At 38.9% G+C, this 21,428-nt stretch overlaps 3 protein-coding genes across 5 annotated transcripts; 1 reads left to right on the plus strand and 2 right to left on the minus strand.

Annotated features, from left to right (window-relative positions):
* The first annotated feature begins 520 nt into the window (after positions 1-520).
* Positions 521-4,949, plus strand: LOC128018645 (amphoterin-induced protein 1). Of its 3 annotated transcripts, none has more exons than XM_052604284.1 (3): positions 521-724; positions 1,253-1,314; positions 2,029-4,949. In XM_052604284.1, the coding sequence occupies exon 3, from the start codon at positions 2,156-2,158 to the stop codon at positions 3,632-3,634; it is 1,479 nt and encodes a 492-aa protein (XP_052460244.1). In that variant the 5' UTR covers positions 521-724; positions 1,253-1,314; positions 2,029-2,155; the 3' UTR covers positions 3,635-4,949. The 3 variants fall into 3 exon arrangements, with proteins under 3 accessions (XP_052460244.1, XP_052460243.1, XP_052460242.1); XM_052604283.1 differs by having other exon boundaries at positions 1,253-1,293; XM_052604282.1 differs by lacking the exon at positions 1,253-1,314.
* Positions 4,950-17,073: 12,124 nt separating this feature from the next.
* Positions 17,074-20,381, minus strand: LOC128018646 (synaptophysin-like). The gene is made up of 6 exons (XM_052604285.1): positions 20,233-20,381; positions 19,899-19,973; positions 19,158-19,276; positions 18,866-19,061; positions 18,051-18,242; positions 17,074-17,862 (listed from the first exon to the last, which is right to left on the minus strand). Exons 2-6 carry the CDS (start codon positions 19,968-19,970, stop codon positions 17,749-17,751), a joined length of 693 nt encoding a protein of 230 aa, XP_052460245.1. The 5' UTR covers positions 19,971-19,973; positions 20,233-20,381; the 3' UTR covers positions 17,074-17,748.
* Positions 20,382-20,549: 168 nt separating this feature from the next.
* LOC128018138 (4-diphosphocytidyl-2-C-methyl-D-erythritol kinase-like) lies at positions 20,550-21,428 on the minus strand. Its single transcript, XM_052603499.1, has one exon. The coding sequence runs from the start codon at positions 21,426-21,428 to the stop codon at positions 20,550-20,552; it is 879 nt and encodes a 292-aa protein (XP_052459459.1).

The raw sequence follows: 21,428 nt of genomic DNA on the forward strand, positions 1-21,428 counted from the left end.
AAGAAATATGTATTTGATTATCACCCCCTTCCCCTTCAATTGCTTCATGCTTGTCAGAAAATTAAGATATTTACTCTGTGTTTTGGAACATGATAGGTGGCTTAGTGGTTATAAGCTGGTCATTAGCCTGTTTCCAGCTATCATGTTCTAAAATACACCACCAGTATAAGCTCAAATAGACAGATGGATGGATGGATAGATAGATAGATAGATAGATAGATAGATAGATAGATAGATAGATAGATAGATAGATAGATAGATAGATAGATAGATAGATAGATAGATAGATAGATAGATAGATAGATAGATGTGTAATCATTTTATAAAATACTATGTTAATATATTCAGCTGAAAAAAGATTCAAATTAAATAGATTGTAAATCAAAACGAGAGCAGGCTTCCAGTAGGCTATGGCTGAAAAAAATCTTTCTTTTTTTTTTGTAATCTTCTTCACGGATGTTTTGTCTATGCGGACACAGACTCAAGTGCTCCAATAGGAACCGTTGTGTGTGTGTGTGTGTGTGTGCGTGTGTGTGTGTGTGCAGGTCTGATCATGCGCCCATGAAGAGACACTGCTGCTGCTGCTGCTGGTCTGAGGTGCGCGCGCTGCGGCTGGCTTATTTACATACGTTCAGTCACACTGCATCATATGAAAGCTGTGGCGCTGCTTAGGAAATGGATTTTCTAAAGGGATTTATGTGTCTATATGGTGATACATCTCAAGGTTAGTACTGAGATATGTCGTTGAGTCTATTTCTTAACGTAATTTTATTCTTGCATGTGTTAAGCTCTATCAGTGTGTCTGCCATCATTTGTCGCTCTGCGATCGTGCTGGAAACGTTTTATTTTCAGTCTCTCTGAAGACGGCACGTCTTACACCTCTTCCTCGTCGTTCCCGTTTTTCTTTTCTTTAAATGGGAAAAACGTGTCACAATGCTGTGATGTGAAATTGATGAAAAGAGACAATGTTTTACTTTGAAATTACATTATAGGCACGACAGTATTGAAGGTAAATATATTTATGCGGATTTTGGGACTGTGTAAATCTTATCCAATTAAAATCATGGATTACTGCATGCATACGGCAAATGGTGCAATGCTACACCACGTTGACTCTGTAGAGGCCATAACACCGAGATCTTAACACTTAAATGAGTTTTGCGCGGTGCACAAATTAGCCTTTTTCATTGGCATGATAACAAAAATAAATAAATAAAATAATGAATAAAACATGTTGTTGTTGTTCATTTAGGTACCGCCATGTGGACCACGCTCTCCAATCTGAATGAACAAGTCAGAGCTTCTTTTGTATAGGTTGTGCACGTTAAGTGCGCGCTTGTCCTGACAATACTGTTTTCACATTCATTCATGTTACTGTAACCCGTTCAGACCCAAACTATGTTCCAAGGAACACAAGACATGAACGTGATTTATTTCTACTTAAAAACCTTATTGGAAATCCACAATGGTTTGTAATTGATGATCATTATTTGGCGTAAGCTCCTTTACCAGCTACCATGTAGCAGAGACTATTTTGACAACCTTTTGACCAGATGGTAGCTGGTTTGTTGTTGGTCAAAGACGCTCTGCCTGCTTTTACCAGCTAACATGTTCTAAAACAGTTTTTACCAACCATAAACTTGGCCATAGAGTCAAAAAGTGGGATGTTTTTAATGATTATTCTACGGTTGAGGTAATATTATATTATATTAGTGTAAGATGAACTACTGAATATAATTTATATAGCCAAGTTTGTACACTTATATGTATCGTCCTCTCAAACCTGCACTAATTCTGCAACCAGCTCAGATTTTTTTTCTTCAATTCCACAACTCCTACAAGTACACAACCTCCTGTGTATTAAACATTTAATCTGTAGAAATCTAAAAATTCTGTGATTTGGTTAAAAAAAAAAAAAAAAAAAAAAATCAGACAGTGGGTCTAAACAGGTTAGCAATTTGAGATAGATAGTTTCTAGAAAAAGTACATAAAAAAAATAAATCACTTTTGTTTCTTTTTGTCTTGTAGCGCTAAATTTGTGTCATCAGTCCCACAAGCTGTTCCTCCAAACAGTGTGGAAAGGATTTACACAGCCACATTACTGAAGAGGATTTCATGACTTGCGCTACATCTACATTTTAACTGCGTGTCAGAAATGCCCCTTTCCATAAAGTGGTGCATTAGGTGGGCTGCCTGCTTTTACTTTATTTTTGCACTGATCCCCAGGTCCAGAGGATCGTTGCTGAATTGTCACAAAATGTGCATATGCGCCAGCAACATCGTCAGCTGCTCCAAGATGAACTTGACAATGGTTCCATCCGACTTGCCCAACTACACAGCTGTGCTTGACATTAGTTTTAACGAGATAACTGGACTTCGCGCGCAATGGACCAAGCACAAACTTCCCAACCTCCACAACCTCTTGCTCAGCCACAACGGTTTGTCGTTCATCTCTTCTGAGGCATTTGTTTTCGTAAAGCAATTGCGCTACATGGATCTGTCATCGAATAATCTGCGACAGCTGGACGAGTTTATTTTTGAGCCACTGGTAGATCTAGAGGTTCTTCTGCTCTACAACAACCACATCTCGCAGATCGACCGCACAGCCTTCTCAGGCCTCAACAGCCTGCAGAAGCTCTACCTGAGCCAGAACCTGGTGTCCCGCTTCCCCCTGGAGCTCCTCAAGGACAAGAACCGACTGAACAAGCTGAGCCTGTTGGACTTGTCTTCCAATCGGATCAAAGTTCTCCCCATTCAAGACCTCCAGGCACTGCCGGCCTGGATCAAGAATGGGTTGTACTTCCACAACAACACCCTTATCTGTGACTGCCAGCTGTACAGTTTGATGACTCATTGGTATATCCGACGGCTCAATTCAGCTGTGGACTTCAAGGACGACCACACCTGCGTGCATCCTGGCCCGGATAAACGGGTGCTGCATTTGTACGATCTCAACACTCATATGAACTGCAGCACGTTTAAAGAAACTGACCAAGAAGCTTATTTGGAGCAAACGCTCATCCTCAGCTGTGATACCAGACATCGGAACATGACCAAGACTTGGGTGCTACCTGGAAACATAGTGGTGTCTCCTTACGATAACCAGAGCATTGTGCCTCTGAAAGACGGCAACCTTCAGATAAAATCGATACGACCTGAGGACTCAGGTGTGTACACTTGCTTTGCCGTGAGTGAATACCTCAACGAAACTCTCTATGTGGTGGTCAAAGTCCACAATTGCACCCTCAGTGGCAACAGCGAGACCCTCAACACCGCTTACACCACTTTGGTGGGCTGCTTGGCCAGCGTGGTCTTGGTTCTTATCTATCTGTACCTGACGCCCTGTCGTTGCTTCTGCTGTCCTGACCAGGGCAAAAAGAACCATCATGAAGACAGCATCCACTCATCCATGCTCAGCGCCACCCCAACGCATGAGGATATGGCAACCAAAGCAGATCTCAACAGGCATGTGGCCTTCATAGACCCCAAGGACTTACAGGGACAGAACGGAAAGGTGAATCCTAATGGAGAGGAAGAAGTGGATGAGGAGGCCATGAAGCGAAAAGGAAAACGGAAGAAATCGGTGGCAGACTCGATTAGTTCAGTCTTTTCTGATACTCCCATTGTAGTCTGAGGGAAGGTGTATTTTTGGCTAGAGACAGTTCTTTGTTGTGGCGTTCTCGGATTAAGAGACTAAAATACACATTTTGCCATCCTCAGTCTTCGCCTGTTTCTGCAAAACCTTTCCAGCATTTTAATCTGTAGCAATTAAGTATATACTGTGAAAAGGTCTTGCCATATTAATGGAATCTAAAGTTGGAGTGTTCCTGTGAGTTTAAGCCCACTAAGTATGACTAGAGGTAGTCTGGGTGAACAACAAATGCATTTTGCGATTTCTCAGTGATCACGTTAGGAAGCTAGGTTGACAGAGATTAGAACATTAATAAATCCTCTATATAATCACATCATAAGCATGAGCTTTGCAGACCGCTAATGTTAAGAATATAGCATTGAATGAAGCCCTTGTAGCTAATCATATTTACCACATTTTATGCTAACTGACCAACCTTACCACTTTATGTGAAGCCATATGCAGTTGGTCACTGCAGAGGAAAGCAATGCACAATAGCATTTGAGAGTAATCGCAGGAAAATGATGGACAAGTATCTGTTTTTTATGGAACGTTAGAAGCTGCTTTGAATGACAGTCAAACTGTAAACTGAGCATTAAATGGTCACTTACATGAAACTTCCTCAACCTATACAGTAAATGGCAATGGAAAAAAAAAATATCCTTGTAAAACTCAAATTGTTGTTTAAATCTAGACTCTTTAAGTCCAATTTCATTTAAATTTAAATTAAACTTTAGCATTTAGCAGAAGCTTTTATCCAAAGCGACTTACAGTGCATTCAGGCTATCAATTTTTAGCTATCATGTGTTCCCAGGGAATCAAACCCCCAACCTTGTGCTTGGTAGCGCAATGCTCTACCATTTGAGCTACAGGAACACTAATTTTGTAAGTTTAAATATTGGATACCAATATAAAACAGAACTCTTAAGAACTTACACAGATCCATTTATATGAAACTATATTTAAATACAGCAGCTTTTCAATGTATAAAGCATGCATTTTCAGTCGCTTGAGCTCATCTGCCAATGACAACCAGGGATTGACATATAAACAAAATGCTAATACAATCTTTTAATAGAATGACATGTCCCATCTGCCTGCACTCTCATCTCTAAAGCAAGGATGATTTGAGCTTGGATTCAACTGCTAAAACAGTTTCGGATACTCAGACCTCTTCTCACCCTGCGTTCATTTGCACTTGTGGTGGTTGGAAGCAGTGCTGACTCATTCTTTGTCAGAATGGATGTCATTTTTTTAAGTCCTTGAAGTGTGGAGGTAACCTTCATCAGATAAAAAGCCAAAGGCTGAGGGATTTAAACATTTTTTTTTTTTTTAACTTGAACCATTATAATTTAAATACATTTTCTGAATTAATGAAAAATCAAGTATGAAGCTGATTAGCCGAATCCCCTTCATGTTCTGGTATTCTAAATTATTACAGGCGTACAGTGATCTCTCAAAGACCAATATTATATTTGCATATACAGTGCTATAGGAATTTAAAGAGACTGCTATGAATCATAATGCGTAAAGCTTGTTGGCTGTGCTCAAGGAAGATGTGACTAGATACATTCCAAGCAGATCTCAACATTGTCCTGGTGAACTGTTCTAGAACACCAATCAATGATGTTAAAAAAACATTTGTGGATTTAGACGTCCAGTGCACCGCAACATAGCCGTCTCTAGAACACTAAATACTGGGAATGGCCCTTCCATTCTTCTGTTCCGGAAAAGAAATCGGAATCATCTCACATGTTAACCATAACCAGGTATTTAGAACAGGGTCTGGTTGGGATCAGCGGGAGCAATTTTAGTTTCCTCCGGCCTCTTGCCCTAGTAACATCATAATTACATCCTGTTTTGCGAGCGAGGGAGTGGGTGAAGCTATTAAATGTTTGATAGTTGGATGAACTCACAAATAGTATTATCTCAGGGAGAGGGAATGACAGATAATAGCAGCTATGGCAGACTGCAGTCATGGGCGGTCACGGTCTCTTATATGTCTCTCCAGCTGCAATCCAAAATTAGTGTGGAGGGGAGGGAAAGGCCTTACCATCACGAGCGCTGTGGGAGGAGGCCTGAGATCTCTGTGGTTCGCAAAGAGACAGAAAAGCCAAATGCTCTCCCTTAACCACATCCAGCAGCTTTTCGCCCGTTGTTTGTGTTCTTTTGGACTGTGTGTCCTTGGCTATTTTGCTATGAGCAGAGCTCTTGTGAAAGACCACTGTTCATTACTCAGCATTTAACAGTACATCAGTGCTTTTGTATGTGCAAACAGCGTTGCGTTTGTTTGTTTATGAGATCGTGTCATTTTAGGTAGTTATTTTCCCCTTAAGGTTCCAAAGAGACTGAATTAATTCCTTGTTCTTCTGTGTATTGTTGTTCCTATACAGTTGTCTAGATTCCACTTGTGACTATAGGATATTGGTAAACCTGTTTTAATAACACTGACTGTAAAGGTCTTTCTCTGTCATGTATTTTGAAATCTGATCATCTATTTGTCTATTGTATGTTGTTATTTAGGCACATAAATTGAGTTTTGTAATTTTTATGTCAGTAAATGAAATCTCAAGAAGACTGTATCTAAGCCCCAAACTCTGTTGCATTAATTAGAAAATTCAACTCCAAGTCAACGTGAATTGCCATTCACAGCCCATTTTACTTTTTTAATCAGACTGGGTAAAACATAATATTAAACAAGAAAAAAAAAAGAGTTGGGGGCCGGGAAATTGATTGGATCGTGGAAAGTGAGTGGTAAAACTAGAATGGATTGAATGCAAGATTGAGTGCAAATTTGATGAATAAAATGCGAGCTGTGGCTATTGGTTAACATACCCTATAGCCAAAAAAGGCAAAATTTATTGCAGGAAAAGCACAAGTTATTTTGATTTGTTGACTTGCAGCCTCTCAGAATGTCAAAACAACATTAGAAGCACTTGTGCAAATGTTAAGTCTCAAAACTGTTTGTTTTAGTACAAGTTTAAAGGCCCATTCACAACAAGGACGATTACTAAAATAATAACTAGAAAGCTGTAATAATCATTCTAATTCTCTGAGAACAGTGGAGTCCAAACCACAACTTGAACATTATTGGCACAGAGAAATGATATGGTAGGAATTTATACCTTATATAACAATCACAACATTTTGTTAATGTGGACATAATAGATTTATTGCTACAGTTATCATTTTTTATATGAACGGCCTTAAAAATGTGGTGCTAGAGGTATGTGGTAGGCTACTAGAGACTAAATCAAGTCCCTTCTGTTTTTTTACTAACATTAAGAATCTTATTAATCTAGATGAACAGAATTCAAAATAAGTAACAATATCAACAGCCTTTGATAGTTAGTTGTGACTAAGTCTAGAACTTCTAGATTTGAGTACCCCCCCAAAAAACATAAAAACCGAAGCAGACGAACACAAATCCACTAGTATCTCAATAATGAAGAATAGCCGTACCAATTCTTGGTAAGCAAGCATCCTGATATACATACATGCTGCAAAAAAATCTGTGTGAACCCTAAATCGTTTGAGATCTAAAGTCTCAGCCATCGTTACTAGTGTATGAAAGCAAGAATAGAAATGTTTTCGGGTCCAGTATTAGAGCTAGAGGCCTTAATGTAAAAGCTTATTTAGTCTGAATGTCAAAAATGAGACTGATGAGTGCCACATGGAAGTACTTATGAGAAGTATTATTTATCATTAATATAAAAGTGAATAAAAAAAATTAAATCGACTGCTTTTGATTGTTTTTTTATGCTTTTTGTCCAATCAAACATACAAAATGTGTTAGTTTACATTTAGCTGATACTATTTATCTAAAGCAACCTGTAGTTGCATGAACCATTAGTTTCCACAATAACATTATTTTACAGTTATACACATTATACACAGAGTCTTTGAAATTAACACTTTAATTAGGAATCGGCTATATTTACAGAAGATTAATTATCGCTAGGGTTATATTAATGGACTAGTATAAATTAAATACTTGCCCTGAGAGAGGAGATCAAATTATTTTCTGTTAAATTGACAACGTGCCACAATTTTTATCTTTTAAAGCTCCACTCACTAGGCTCTTTCTACAAGGACATCTGTAAACTGATCTTTGCAAGCATCCATGCTGAAGTACACAACCACTGTTTTATCATCCAGCACAACAAACAAAAAAATGACCCTTTTGGCCTGTCTGAATAAAATAGAGGTATCTAGCTTTTTAGTGTCATCTAGTGGTGAGATGACGCAGCTCAGTTCATAAAAAGCAAGACAACAGAAAAGTGTTGGCATATTTATTTCAGAGTCTATTATTATCTGACAGTCCGTTTAGCAGCATATGGAAGGTCTTGAGGTATTTCTATATTCAGTTTGCAGGTCATTCACAAATGCATGCATTCACATAGAAATGCAGTAAACAAAACACACACACACATGCATACATACAGATAAAGTTAACTTAGGTTATTATTTAACACATCACTTAAAAATGCATGCTACCAGCACTTAAAGGTGCACTCAGTATTTTCATCTTTCATCTTTTTGTTTTACGCCTAATGAAATCAATAGGACTCGTCCAATCATGCAACATTGTAAAAGCGCTCACATTAGATGAATCATACAGCCTAAAAGCCATTTAATTTGGGTAGTTAAAAAAACAACAACCAACAAATAAATAAATACAACAAAAATTAGTTTTAGATACTGTAAATGACCACTATTTTTTTTCACTTCATGTACAACAATTATGATAATATAGAAATTAAACCAATCATTTACATAACCTATTATAAAATGCTGTTTAAAGTATGCTTTAAATGTTTTAAATACATTCAGAATAAATATATATATTAGGGGTGTAACGGTTCACAAAATTCACGGTTCGGTTCGATACGATACACTGATGTCACGGTTCGGTTCGGTTCGGTACGTTTTAGATACAGCAAAATGTAAAAACATCTCAACTTTTCAGAATGCTGCAAGCGCACCGCGGGTCATGTGACAAGAACTAACCAATCAGCTTCATCCTTTCCCGTAACAACGTTGAAAACTCAGCCAAGATGAAGGAACAGCTGTTCACAGTTGTATATGGATTGCAATTTTGAAATAAATTTAGTAGCAGAGCTACTGCAAGCGATTTTTAGAGCTTGCAAATCCATTTATCATTCGCTGAAATTTCCGCGGTTCATGGAGAGAGCAAGTCATTGTTGCTTAGCAAAGACAGACGCCTCATGAGCGCTTCTGCCCGAGCGCTTTGGAAAGGAGGAGAAAGACGCGCTTAGCGTTTTCCACGCGTTTTTAGGCGCGATATGTGAACGGCCCCTAAGGCGCTCGCTCACTCAGCACGCGCTGAAGGCTCGTTGCAAAATGTCTAATGCATTTAACAGACCAGAAATATAAGATCCTAAAATAACCAACAGGTCTGGTGTGGGTGCACTTTGGATTCCCTGTAAGCTATAATACCGGTGTCTAAATGCTGCAGGGATAGTTTGTTGCGTGCTTGTTTCGTCTTTTCCCAGATACTGACACAATAAGGTGATGTCAGCGTAAATGAGTTGACATGTTTCAAGTATTCCCGCTGGTGTTTTTTTTTTTTTTTTTTTTTTTTTTGTATTCCCGCTGGTGTACCCTGTCATGTTGCAGATGCGACATACCGTTGTTTTTTTATCCACCACTCTCTTGCCATCACCATTATAGCTTAAAGGGAATCCAAAGTGCACCCAAACACCAGACCTGTTGGTTACTGGAGGATCTTCTTTTTTCTGGTATGTTAAACACATTGGCCATTTTGCAACGAGCCTTCAGCGCGTACTGAGTGAGCGAGCGCCTGCTGAGTAGCCTAACATAAACATATAAGTTGGTGTTTTTTTCTTCTTCGGGAGTGTCAGGGGCGTTGCCTGTTACGTCGTTTGGGTTATTGGGCTACCTTGTTGAACGCATATCATTATATTTCTCTTTTTTTTTTTTTTTTTTTTTTTTTTTTTTTTTTTAATATAATGAATTAGTCCAACGAACCGTTCGGTATACATAATGCGTACCGCGTACCGAACCGAAAGCGTCGTACCGAACGGTTCAATACGAATACGCGTATCGTTACACCCCTAATATATATATATATATATATATATATATATATATATATATATATATATATATATATATATATATATATATATATATATATATTAGGGGTGTAACGATACGTATATATATCGTTACACCCCTAATATATATATATATATATATATATATATATATATATATATATATATATATATATATATATATTAGGGGTGTAACGATACGCGTATTCGTATTGAACCGTTCGGTACGACGCTTTCGGTTCGGTACGCGGTACGCATTATGTATACCGAACGGTTCGTTGGACTAATTAATTATATTTGAAAAAAAAAAAAAAAGAGAGAGAGAGAGAGAAATATAATGATATGCGTTCAACAAGGTAGCCCAATAACCCAAACAACGTAACAGGCAACGCCCCTGACACTCCCGAAGAAGAAAAAAACACCATCTTATATGTTTATGTTAGGCTACTCAGCAGGCGCTCGCTCACTCAGTACGCGCTGAAGGCTCGTTGCAAAATAGCCAATGCGTTTAACAGACTAGAAATGAGAAGATCCTCCAATAACCAACAGGTCTGGTGTTTGGGTGCACTTTGGATTCCCTTTAAGCTATAATGGTGATGGCAAGAGAGTGGTGGATAAAAAAACAACGGTATGTCGCATCTGCAACATGACAGGGTACACCAGTGGGAATAAAAAAAAAAAAAAAAAAAAACACCAGCGGGAATATCTGGGATATATGCGTCAGTACTATCTGGGAAAAGACGAAAAAAAGGAGAAACATGCACGCAGCAAACTATCCCTGCAGCATTTAGAAACTATAGCTTACAGGGAATCCAACCCAAACACCAGACCTGTTGGTTATTTTAGGATCTTATATTTCTGGTCTGTTAAAGGCATTCGACATTTTGCAACGAGCCTTCAGCGCGTGCTGAGTGAGCGAGCGCCTTAGGGGCCGTTCACATATCGTGCCTAAAAACGCATGGAAAACGCTAAGCGCGTCTTTCTCCTCCTTTCCAAAGCGCTTGGGCAGAAGCGCTCATGAGGCGTCTGTCTTTGCTAAGCAACAATGACGTGCTCTCTCCATGAGACGCGGAAATTTCAGCGAAGGATAAATGGATTTGCAGCTCTAAAAATCGCTTGCAGTAGCTCTGCTACTAAATTTATTTCAAAATTGCAATCCATATACAACTATGATCAGCTGATCCTTCATCTTGGCTGAGCTCTCAACGTTGTTACGGGAAAGGATGAAGCTGATTGGTTAGTTCTTGTCACATGACCCGCGGTGCCCTTGCGGCATTCTGAAAAGTTGAGATGTTTTTACATTTTGCTGTATCTAAAACGTATCGAACCGAACCGAACCGAACCGTGACATCAGTGTATCGTATCGAACCGAACCGTGAATTTTGTGAACCGTTACACCCCTAATATATATATATATATATATATATATATATATATATATATATACACACACATTTCACCCCTCCAGTGTTAACTAAAACAAAAAATTGAGAAACTGAAATAAAAAGCTGAAATAAAACAAATAAAGCTATATACATATAGCACACACAAGCTATATATAACACACACATTCAGATAAATGTCCTGTTTAACTATCAAATAAGTTTGAAAGCATCTGTCTCCATTATATAAATCACAGAATGCAGAACTGTAGACCTGAGAATAGAAGAGTTATTAAAATGTAGAGGTGTTGGAGGGGTTTCATGGGAAACTTTATCCACCTGCTGAAGACTGGAAAACAACACTGGGATGAAATGACACTGGAATAAACAGTGGATGTGTAAGATCAAGTTAAACTGCACTTCAGTCCTCCTCACCTGGGTCCTTCAGGCTGTGCTTTGGAATGTGTCTGGTGGGGAGAATGAGGTGGTGGTACTCGTTGGGGTCCAGCCACCCGGTGCCTGCTGCCTTGACGTTGGGAAGAGGGTCTCTCCTGTTGGGGTCGTTTGGGAGAGCAGTTGGATGGGGTGTCATAAAGCTTGCTGAAGAGGTCATGACGACACTCACAATGCTTCTCAAACACCTGTGGCTTCACCACCTGCCCACAGTGGCTGCAAACCACCAGGAAGAAGTCATCACGTGCTGGGCAGTGGCCATATATCGACATGTCTGTGACGGCAAGAAAAATGTTTTTATGTGTGGCAATAACTCACAAGCCTAACAAACGCCTCCTCACCGCCTTTCTTAAAAGTCATGGTTTCCATCAGTTTCTCCTTATTTTTGCTGCACTCTTCCAGAGAAGACCCTAAAAGAGGCAGTGAAAACAAACAGACCATCAAAAAGGAAATGAAACACAAAGCAAAGTCCAGTCCCACTGACACACACTCCTTTCAAGTGTCATACATTATATACGTTAAAAATAACTAACTGCAATTAATTGAACTGTATATTCTGTAATAGATCAGAATCTGTTTAGGGGATAAATTAAAAAGCTGCACAGGGTCTATGTATCAACTTGGTAAAATTTGATGAAAATGTATATTCTGTAGGTAGAATAATACTATTACTATATCCTATACTGTTATATATATCATACTAGAACATACTCATTGTAAGCTATATGTTAGAGGTTGACCAAGTCAAATTAGGAGGTTGGTATGAAATGATATCCACATTAGTGAGACCTCTACACACTATGGTTAAAAAAAAATAAAAAAAAAAGTTTACTGATGAATTTTAACCGCAATTGTGACGTCCTTTTACATGTTGCTGGACTACCGTATTTTTCGGACTATAAGTCGCACCTAAGTATAAGTCGCATCAGTCCCAAAATACGTCATGATGAGGAAAAAAACATATATAAGTGGCACTAGCCTATAAGTCGCATTTATTAAGAACCAAGAACCAAGAAAAAACTTTACCGTCTACAGCCACGAGAGGGTGCTCTATGTCTTCGGTGTAGACTACAGGAGCACTGAGCAGCATCTCTGGCAGCATAGAGCGCCCTCTCGCGGCTGTAGACGGTAATGTTTTCTATTGGTTCATTTCTCTTGGTTTATTTCTCTCGGTTCATGTCAAATTAATTTTGATAAATAAGTCGCACCTGACTTTAAGTCGCAGGACCAGCCAAACCAGTGTGACTTATAGTCCGGAAAATATTATATATAAATATTATATATTCAACATAACATTATTTTTTACACATTTTAAGCCATGTTTAGCTCTAGTTCTAACATCTTAAAGTGGTTTTCTGTTCGTCCAGAATGGGCTGTACAACTGTGAAGGTGGTTGATGTCAAGTTCATGTCTGGGTCATCACTGTAGACTCTGGACTGTTCTCTTAAAAGTTTGCTGAGGCCTTCTGGATGGCCGTGGTCCCCAGGTTGAGAACTGCTTTAGACATCATGTCAAACATCAAAGCAGTGTTCCCACTTCTAATAGCCACAGTTCACTGCATTAATTAATTTGTGTCATTTCCTGAATTAAATTAGAAATTGTATTCTTATTACTAATCAGTTAATAAGTAAGATAGATGGAGAGAGACCAACTCAGTATTCCATATAAAGATGTAATGTAAAAAAAACAACAACAAAAAAGTCAAAGCAAGGGCAGTTTGATGTGAAGATGCCTCTTGATTACTGGCTATTGTAAAGGATAATATCCACCCAGCGTTTCTTAATGCTGTCGCCACATGATAATCTGATAATAATGAGATGTTCTCACGATGACTAGATCAAGTACGAACCTGTGAGTGGGTAAATAGATTCAGAGGCTAATTTATATTATAGTTCAGTGGCCAGAGACTCGTCTCCACCTTCACTTCCCGTCGCGCTGTCTGTCCTGAAGTAAGCTTCATCTTTTGGCTTTAACCAACACGACAACGTTACATAATGAGTTCAGGCACATTACAAACTCATTTTCAAGACGGTCCATTTTAATAAAGAGAATATTCATCAGCTAAAAGGAGCACTAGGACCTGGGAGTTTTTCCGAAAGTACCGTGTGTCGGATTGCAAGTTGCAACCATAGACTGTATAAAAACATGGACGTAGTGTCCGTGACAGCACCCGTACACTTCTGAAGTGTGTTTTTGAAGCCTAAAGTGTGTAGAGCGGGCCGTCGCCATCTTGGCAGCGCATCACCGCCAGGTGGCAAGGAAGTCGACCGGAAGTTGAAGTCGGCCGCGTGCCGAAATCTTGTAGCAGAACTTCACTTCCAATGGGGTCGCTGTGTCCATTTCTTTTACTGTCTATGGTCACAGCACGACTCTCCCGGACAATCCAAAATGGGCAAAAAGGCGGGAGCTAGGTGCTGAAGCCACACCCACCTAGCACGACTGCATTGTCAGCAGCGCCAATCCACATGTCACTCAAGTGGCTACACCCTTAATTATGCAGAACTTTAAGTCTTAATATAATTTAAACGGATGAGTTATAAAAAATTCACCCCCCTCACAGTTGTCATGAAGGGCAAAATTAGTTATTTAGACCAAAATCATTTTTTGCACCAGGCTGTAAACATGTTTTTTCCTGCTGTAAAGTTGGGCATTTTAACATGGTGAGTCTATGGGACTGACTCCCTTTTGCAGCCAGCCTCAAGCGGCCAGTCGATGAATTGCAGTTTTAGTCACTTCCTTATTGGCCTCACGAGAGAGAGCGGGAGGTTGGCGCTCAGTTGCAACCAGGGGGCAAGGAAGTCGACCGGAAGTTGAAGTTGGCTGCGTGCCTCCATTTTGTAGCAGAACTTCACTTGCGTTAGCATACCCATTGACTCCCATTCATTTTGGCGTCACTTTGACAGCGAATAACTTTACATCTGAGGCGTTTAAAGACTCCGTTTGTCCATTATTTATTTCTAAAGACACACGACAATGTATAAAGGGCTCCATTACCTTCTATGTTGCATTATGGCCCCGTAGAAACAGTTTTTGTAAAAATAGGCTTACGATTGCGTCATAACCACTCGACTCTCTGTCGCATTACCGTACAGACAGGAGGAGAAGCTCGCAGGCAATTAACTTAATATGGCGTACTGCCATTACATTTTAAAATACTATACAAAATAATTAATCAGAATACTTACTCCTGCTCACTCACGCCAAAGAACTCCCCGCTCAAGCTCGCCATCTCTGCAAGATTAACGATGGCAGTTTGCACGCACAGCTACTAGAATATTTATATCTGTCAGACAGGTTGCTGACGTCATCAAGCTTCGTTTGAGTCTGCGCGTCAGAAACGGAAGTGCTAAAAAACGCTAAAAATGGGCTTCACTTGTCTCAATTGAGTTCCAGTGGGGTCGCTGTGTCCATTTCTTATACTGTCTATGGTTGCAACCCGTGCGGTGCTAGGACCCGGAGGATTCTTTGTTAGGCTCGCGGTCGTCCTCCTCTTTTCAAACCAGTAGTGTAGCCAGAAAAGAGACTCTGGGTGTGCATATGAAAATCTGGGTGTGCCACATTTATTGTCAGATTACTGTGCAAAATTATGGGCTAGTATTTTTGTCGCACTGCTTCCGTCCAACCATACTCCTAGTGGTAATTTGCAGGTCGTGTCAAAATGTAGTTAAATGTTAAATGTAATAATTTTCTTCCAAATACAATAATTTTGAACTTCTGATATGATACTTGGACATTTCCAATCTGGCAACACTGTCTGTTGATGTTGGGCCCTGGGAGGGAGAAGCATCCTCATCAGGTGTAAGGTTAGGACTTGTGTCCGGCGAAGCCAAGGTTTTTTGCTAAAAAAATTAAGAAAGGAGCTCTCCGACATATTACTAGCTAGCAATGTGCAATCAAAAATTATGTTTATATCATAGACTGCTGGGGTCACAGTCAGCTGCTGTTTGCTGATTGGTTGGCAGTCCAAATGTCGGCAGATATATTTTAACAAAAATAATTTAAAATGTAAATTACATTTTAACATTTTTAGCATTAATGCACCATACTGTATATTGGATTCTTATTTCTGTGTCCCTGGCCCTGAGAGTAGGATTTAGAATGTTCAGTAGCGTCACAGAACTGTCAGATTCAAACAGCTTTCGCGCGTTGGCTGACACTGAGCCAGAGACGCACAGCGCTTGTAATATATCACAATTAATATGCTGTGTTTTCAACCACATAGTGTTTATTTTCGGTTTCCTATATTTAAATATACATAATCACTATTAAAACAATACATTGGTAGTTTGTAAAACACACACTGATGTCTATGGAAGCAGCAAAAACTATCTAATCAAATGTTATTTGCAGACGTGTTTTATTCATATATCAGACATACATAGCAGAACAATAAAGTTTACTCTATTCTTCGTCCAGTTCAACAGCCAACAGCCAACACATTCATGTATTTCGGAAGAAACTGGGGAATTCAAGTGCTGTACGTTACATCCGGCTGACAGGACTCTGAACTGCAGCGCTCATCTCGTTATAGATCAAGATAATTTATAAAGGTTTTTAAACGACGAATCGGAATATCAGATAGTTGACATGGTAGGCAAGTTCGTGTATGTATTTTAATAAAAAAATTAAAAACTAAATAAAATAAATACCGATGCATCCATATGATGTCTATGGATGCATGTTAGTGGCTGTGGTGTGTCACGTGACAACCATGACGCGTCGCCATGGAAACAAGGGGTCGGTTAAAATATTTGTAATTTACGCATGAAAGGGTTGATTTAAAAATATATATTCTTTTCTAAGTAAACAACAATAGCCCAAGTTTAGTAAACATTTTTTATTGAGACTATAAAAAAATAATTCTGCATCTATTTTTAGGTGTGCCAGCTGCCACTCTGGGTGGCACAGGAACTACGCCACTGTTTCAAACCGACCCATTTCTGTGTTGTTCACTCGACCAGTTTAAAACAAGTATCCAGAGCTCTACATTATTTTACTCACCGTCCGACGTGGATGCTTTGTCGAGCCAAGTGGTCCAGCTTTGCCCTACAAAGTCAAGGATGGAAATCCGCCAATCTAGGTCAGCCATTGCTGTATTAACGTTTTAAAACCGGTTCACCCGAAGAGATGGTTTAATCCGGGATGATACACATTAATAATACATAAAATCAATGTAAAATGTAACAGATTTAGCCAGGGAGGCAAATTTTCATGTAGCCCCAGGGCAGGTCGATGCAGGCTGAAAAAAAAAATTATAATAACAAAATACAATCAACAATTTTATGTTTTCAAACCAGAAATTTCCTCAATTTATTTGAGAAATCACAATGTCTTCTTTCTATCACTGCATAAATCAGAAATGCTGCTCTAAGAATGTTATAGCAGAAAAATGTGGGCTAAAGAATGATATTACGCACAATAAAGATAACTTTTTATAGTTAATTAATCAATTAGAAATTACAAGTATTGGGCAAAGAATGATACTATGCACAATAAAAAGAAAACATGTTTTTGTATTATTTATTCTCTCTTTTTGTAAGCCTCCAAATTTGTTAAACACACAAACAATAACATTCAATTCATTTTAGCAACAGTCTTGCCTGGTATGATGTAAACATTTCTAAAATAGAGGCTAATTAAGTTATAAGGCACACGGTTCAATTAATAAAAGGCTATTTCAACCACAAAAAGCACATGAAAAAGTAAGATGAGATGATATTTTAAAAGGTCAAAACAAACTAAGCCCCAACGGTTATAAAATGGGAGCGTCAGAACATTAAACTTAAGTTATACATTGAATTAAAAATATATTTTCCTGAACAGGAGTCAAAAACATTCTGTAAATTTTATTTTAACAAGTTCAAATGACATCAAAAACATTGCAGTAATGTTAACGATATGAAATATGATTTGAATGATGCAGTTTACTTCATACAAATAGTTTATTTGCCAACATGCCCTTGTACCTTCCCTAAGTATACAGCTTTGCTGTAGTGTGTAAAATGCACATCAAAATTTGACCATATTTGAATAGAATGGAGATACTTTATAGGCAAGGACCTTTGGTGGATTTGTGACACAGGTCAAGTCAGGTCCATAACATCAGTCAACCGGTTACTATGTAGCACCACTTTAGTACTTCAACAACACCTGCTTGATGAATGTGGATGTGACCTGCTGTTTAATTAGGCTGTTCTGCTCCTGCTTGCTGATTGGCTGACTTGTGTAATGGCGTCTCCTTGTAAAGGAACCAGCAGTTTCCTCCCCACAGAATAAGGTTTAGGAATCCAAAGATCTATACAAATTCATAGATTCACATCATTTGCATTGATAACCTCACTTGACTTGTTCTGAATTCATTATATAAATACTGACAAAGGATAGCAGATGGGAAAATAGGATGGATACATAAGCAATTCTGTTAAATTATCGATGTGTGATGTCATGGGTCTAGTATTTTGCTATACATTATAGTCCTCTTACCACTGAGGAATTGAGGCGGCCCATTGAGGGGATGTGCCCAGCAGTGCAATTGTTTCCTGTTTGTTTACACACTTCAGTCAAGTACACGAGCATATTTGGACTGACTGAATTTTTCACATCTGTGAGGCCTTTACCCCATGCAGATGAACACACCAGCCAGAGAAAAGTGAAGATCCCAGTTAACAGTAGGTCCTAAAGAGAGTAATACATGTAAATTTAAATATATATTTATTATAAGTTGAATGTATTATAAATAATATTAGAATTCCAATATACCAGTCAAATGTTTAGAATACAGAAAAAAAGAGTAACATTATGAAATATTATTACAATTTAAAATAACTATTTAAATTTAAAATGTTCTGATTTGTAATGTTTATTTTTATGAATATTAAGTTCAAAATAACTGCATTTATTTGTAACAATTCTTTTTTAACATTATTTCTTTATTATTTAATGTGTCCTTGCTGAATAAAAGTATTTCTTATGTTAATTTTTCTCTTCTTTATAATCTTACAATCTGCAAAATTTTCTATATATATATATATATATATATATATATATAGGGGATATGGGAAAAATATCATGCTGGTTATGCTGGTATTGCTATTTTGCAAGTTGTCTGAGCAGCACAATCAAACTTCTAAAAAATAATATAAAATGTAAAAAAATATTCTTGAGTCAGCCATTGAATATAAAATAGAATATGATTTTTAAAAGGCATGAACAGACAAAGCAGAGGTTTAAGAACACACACAGAAAACAGATAACTCTGAAAATAGATCAAGTGTGATCTTGAACCTATACACACTCACAATGCTGGGGCCTCGAGGAGATTCACGGTAGATGTGCTGGTAAGCCAGATACAACACAAGAGTAACTGTGCTGTACAGGAAAGCCAGAACTCCAATAGCTACAAAGAACTCAGCGGAAGATGAATAATCTCCAGTCAGATACTTAAACACTGTGCCCTCTTTGCAGTCTGGCACACTGTAACTCTGGGTATTGAGCCTTTGTAACAAATAACAATAAAAAAAAAGACATTATGGAAAATATTTTTATTAAAAACAATGATTTTCATATGTATTTTAATCATACTGCGTTTACCTAAAAGGATAACTGAAAGATACATTTATTTCTTTGCTGGCACTGTTCTTGCACTTGACGTTGAAACTGGAAGAGCCAGAATAACCCGCAGTTGTAGCAAATGCAAAAATGGCAAATATCTGTAGACAGTTAGTAAATAGAAAAAGGTTTAATGAATGAATGTTTATATGAATCGTACAAAGGGGGACCACAGGAAGCGTGCACACAATTACACAGAACTAAGATCAGCATATGAAGAAATAAAATTTATTTTTAATCACCATTAAATGCCCAACACAGTCTCACTGCTTTGTGCTTCCTCTTTTTAATGGATTTTTTAAAGAAGAATTGCTTATTTTGGGTTTTAAAAACCTTAAAAGCTGTATGATAGTAATATCCGGTGCATGATACATATTTGTGCATTGATAAAAAAAAATAAAAAATAAAAAAGGGTGCGGAGTATATGACCCTCTTCTGGATAACATGCATGGCAAGTAATACCAAAATATATTTTAACAAAGACTTCAGTAATTGTTAACAGACACTTTATCTTTAAGCGATTCAGTAAAACAAACATTGCATTAAGAAATTATTTAACAGCACGAGGAACATAAAAAAATGGATTACAGATTTTAAGCTTTTCTTTAAAGCTAAACGCTTTAATAAATGGGAGAATAATGAGAATAATGTTGTCATTTTTATTTTCCTAATAACTTGATGTACCTACTCAGAATATAACAGATCATAAGTGAAAGCACGTACCCATTCCAGTACACGTATAAATCCCAGAGGCTCTTTCAGGGGGCTGAGATCTAACCGAAACGCGCTCATCATGCTCTGCAAATAAAAAAGCATCAGTAGTAGCGGCCCATCATCAAAAAACCGTTAGTACATCTGTCGGAGATGGTGCGATAACCAAACATCCGGAGACATTATGAAGCGCGGCACATTTTGCACAAGCATTTTCTCCAAAAATATTTTCTCACCAATTTAGTAATATCTGAACTAAATTTTGCATTTAGCTTGAGCGGACAGGGGGAAGTGTTTTTATTGAGTTTTATTGCACTAAAGAAAAAGGAAGATTGTGAAAGCTTACCTTGTCTAGTCACCATACAAAAAAGAAAGTTGTCAAAGTTCCTTCTGCTTTTCTCGTTTCTGCTTTAGAGTTCAGACCTGGTTTTGACCATGTGATTCGTGACGCAATCGATGCATACGGTAGTGATTGTGGTGGCCGCTTACTGTGTGGTTGATGGATCAGAATTAACAACAAACAGCCAAAATACATTTGGCAGGGGAAGAAGGATTCGAAACATCGAATGTCGGAACCAAAATCCGATTCCTTAACCAACTTGGCGATTTCCCTGCACTGAACACTGCAAGAGTGCAGCGCCTGAAAACATGCAGTTTGCTAATTTAAACGGCCCAGCCAACCAATGGATGCTCAGTGAGCGTCTTGCAAACCTTTTGCTGCCATCCCAGTGAGTTTGAGCTTGCGTCAAGCTTGAAATCAGCCGGACAACACGCAAACACCGCGCTGCCAGAGCCTGTCATACGTGGCTTCAAGCCCTGCTTCTCTAAAACCGCAAGAGCTTGACACACTTGCGGCTCGATCAGCTCCCCAACAGCCTGGAGATCATTGCGGCCAAAGCCGTAAGGATCCTCAGCAAAGACCGCGATTATAGCATGTGGCGTATCGCGCTTCAAGGCTTGGTGACCAAAAATCGCTGCTGTCGATAAGCCGTTTTTTGGCTTGATGATGACCAGTGCCTGACTGGTAGGCAGGATGCCATCGTTGAGGGGCTCGATATGCTCACCGATGCCGCTGACCCAGGCGTTCCTGCCGCGCAGAAAGAAGGGTACATCAGCGCCTAGAGAGAGGCCAATTTGTTCTAATGTCGAGAGCGGCTGATTAAGATTCCACAGGCGATTAAGGCCTAGCAGACATGTCGCCGCATCGGATGATCCGCCGCCCAAGCCCGCTTCAGCTGGGATGCGCTTTTCAAGTTGGATGTGTGCGCCTAAACTGCAGCCCGTGGCTTGTCGCAGGGCTCGAGCGGCTAGGATGCAGAGGTCGTCTCGGGGAAGTTCTGCTCCTGCGCAAGAAGCTAGATCCTCGCGAGAGATCTGACCGTCTCCACGCAAGCTAAGGTGGACGGTGTCTTGCCAGTCAATGAGCTGAAAGACCGATTCAATCAAGTGGTAACCATCGGCGCGGCGGCCTGTGATGTGCAAAAACAGGTTGATTTTGGCGGGAGCGGGCAGGTCCCGCAGTTCTTTCAAAGCGGCATTCAT

The sequence above is a fragment of the Carassius gibelio genome, chromosome A8 (genome assembly GCF_023724105.1).
Source record: "Carassius gibelio isolate Cgi1373 ecotype wild population from Czech Republic chromosome A8, carGib1.2-hapl.c, whole genome shotgun sequence".
NCBI classification, from domain to species: Eukaryota; Metazoa; Chordata; class Actinopteri; order Cypriniformes; family Cyprinidae; genus Carassius; species Carassius gibelio.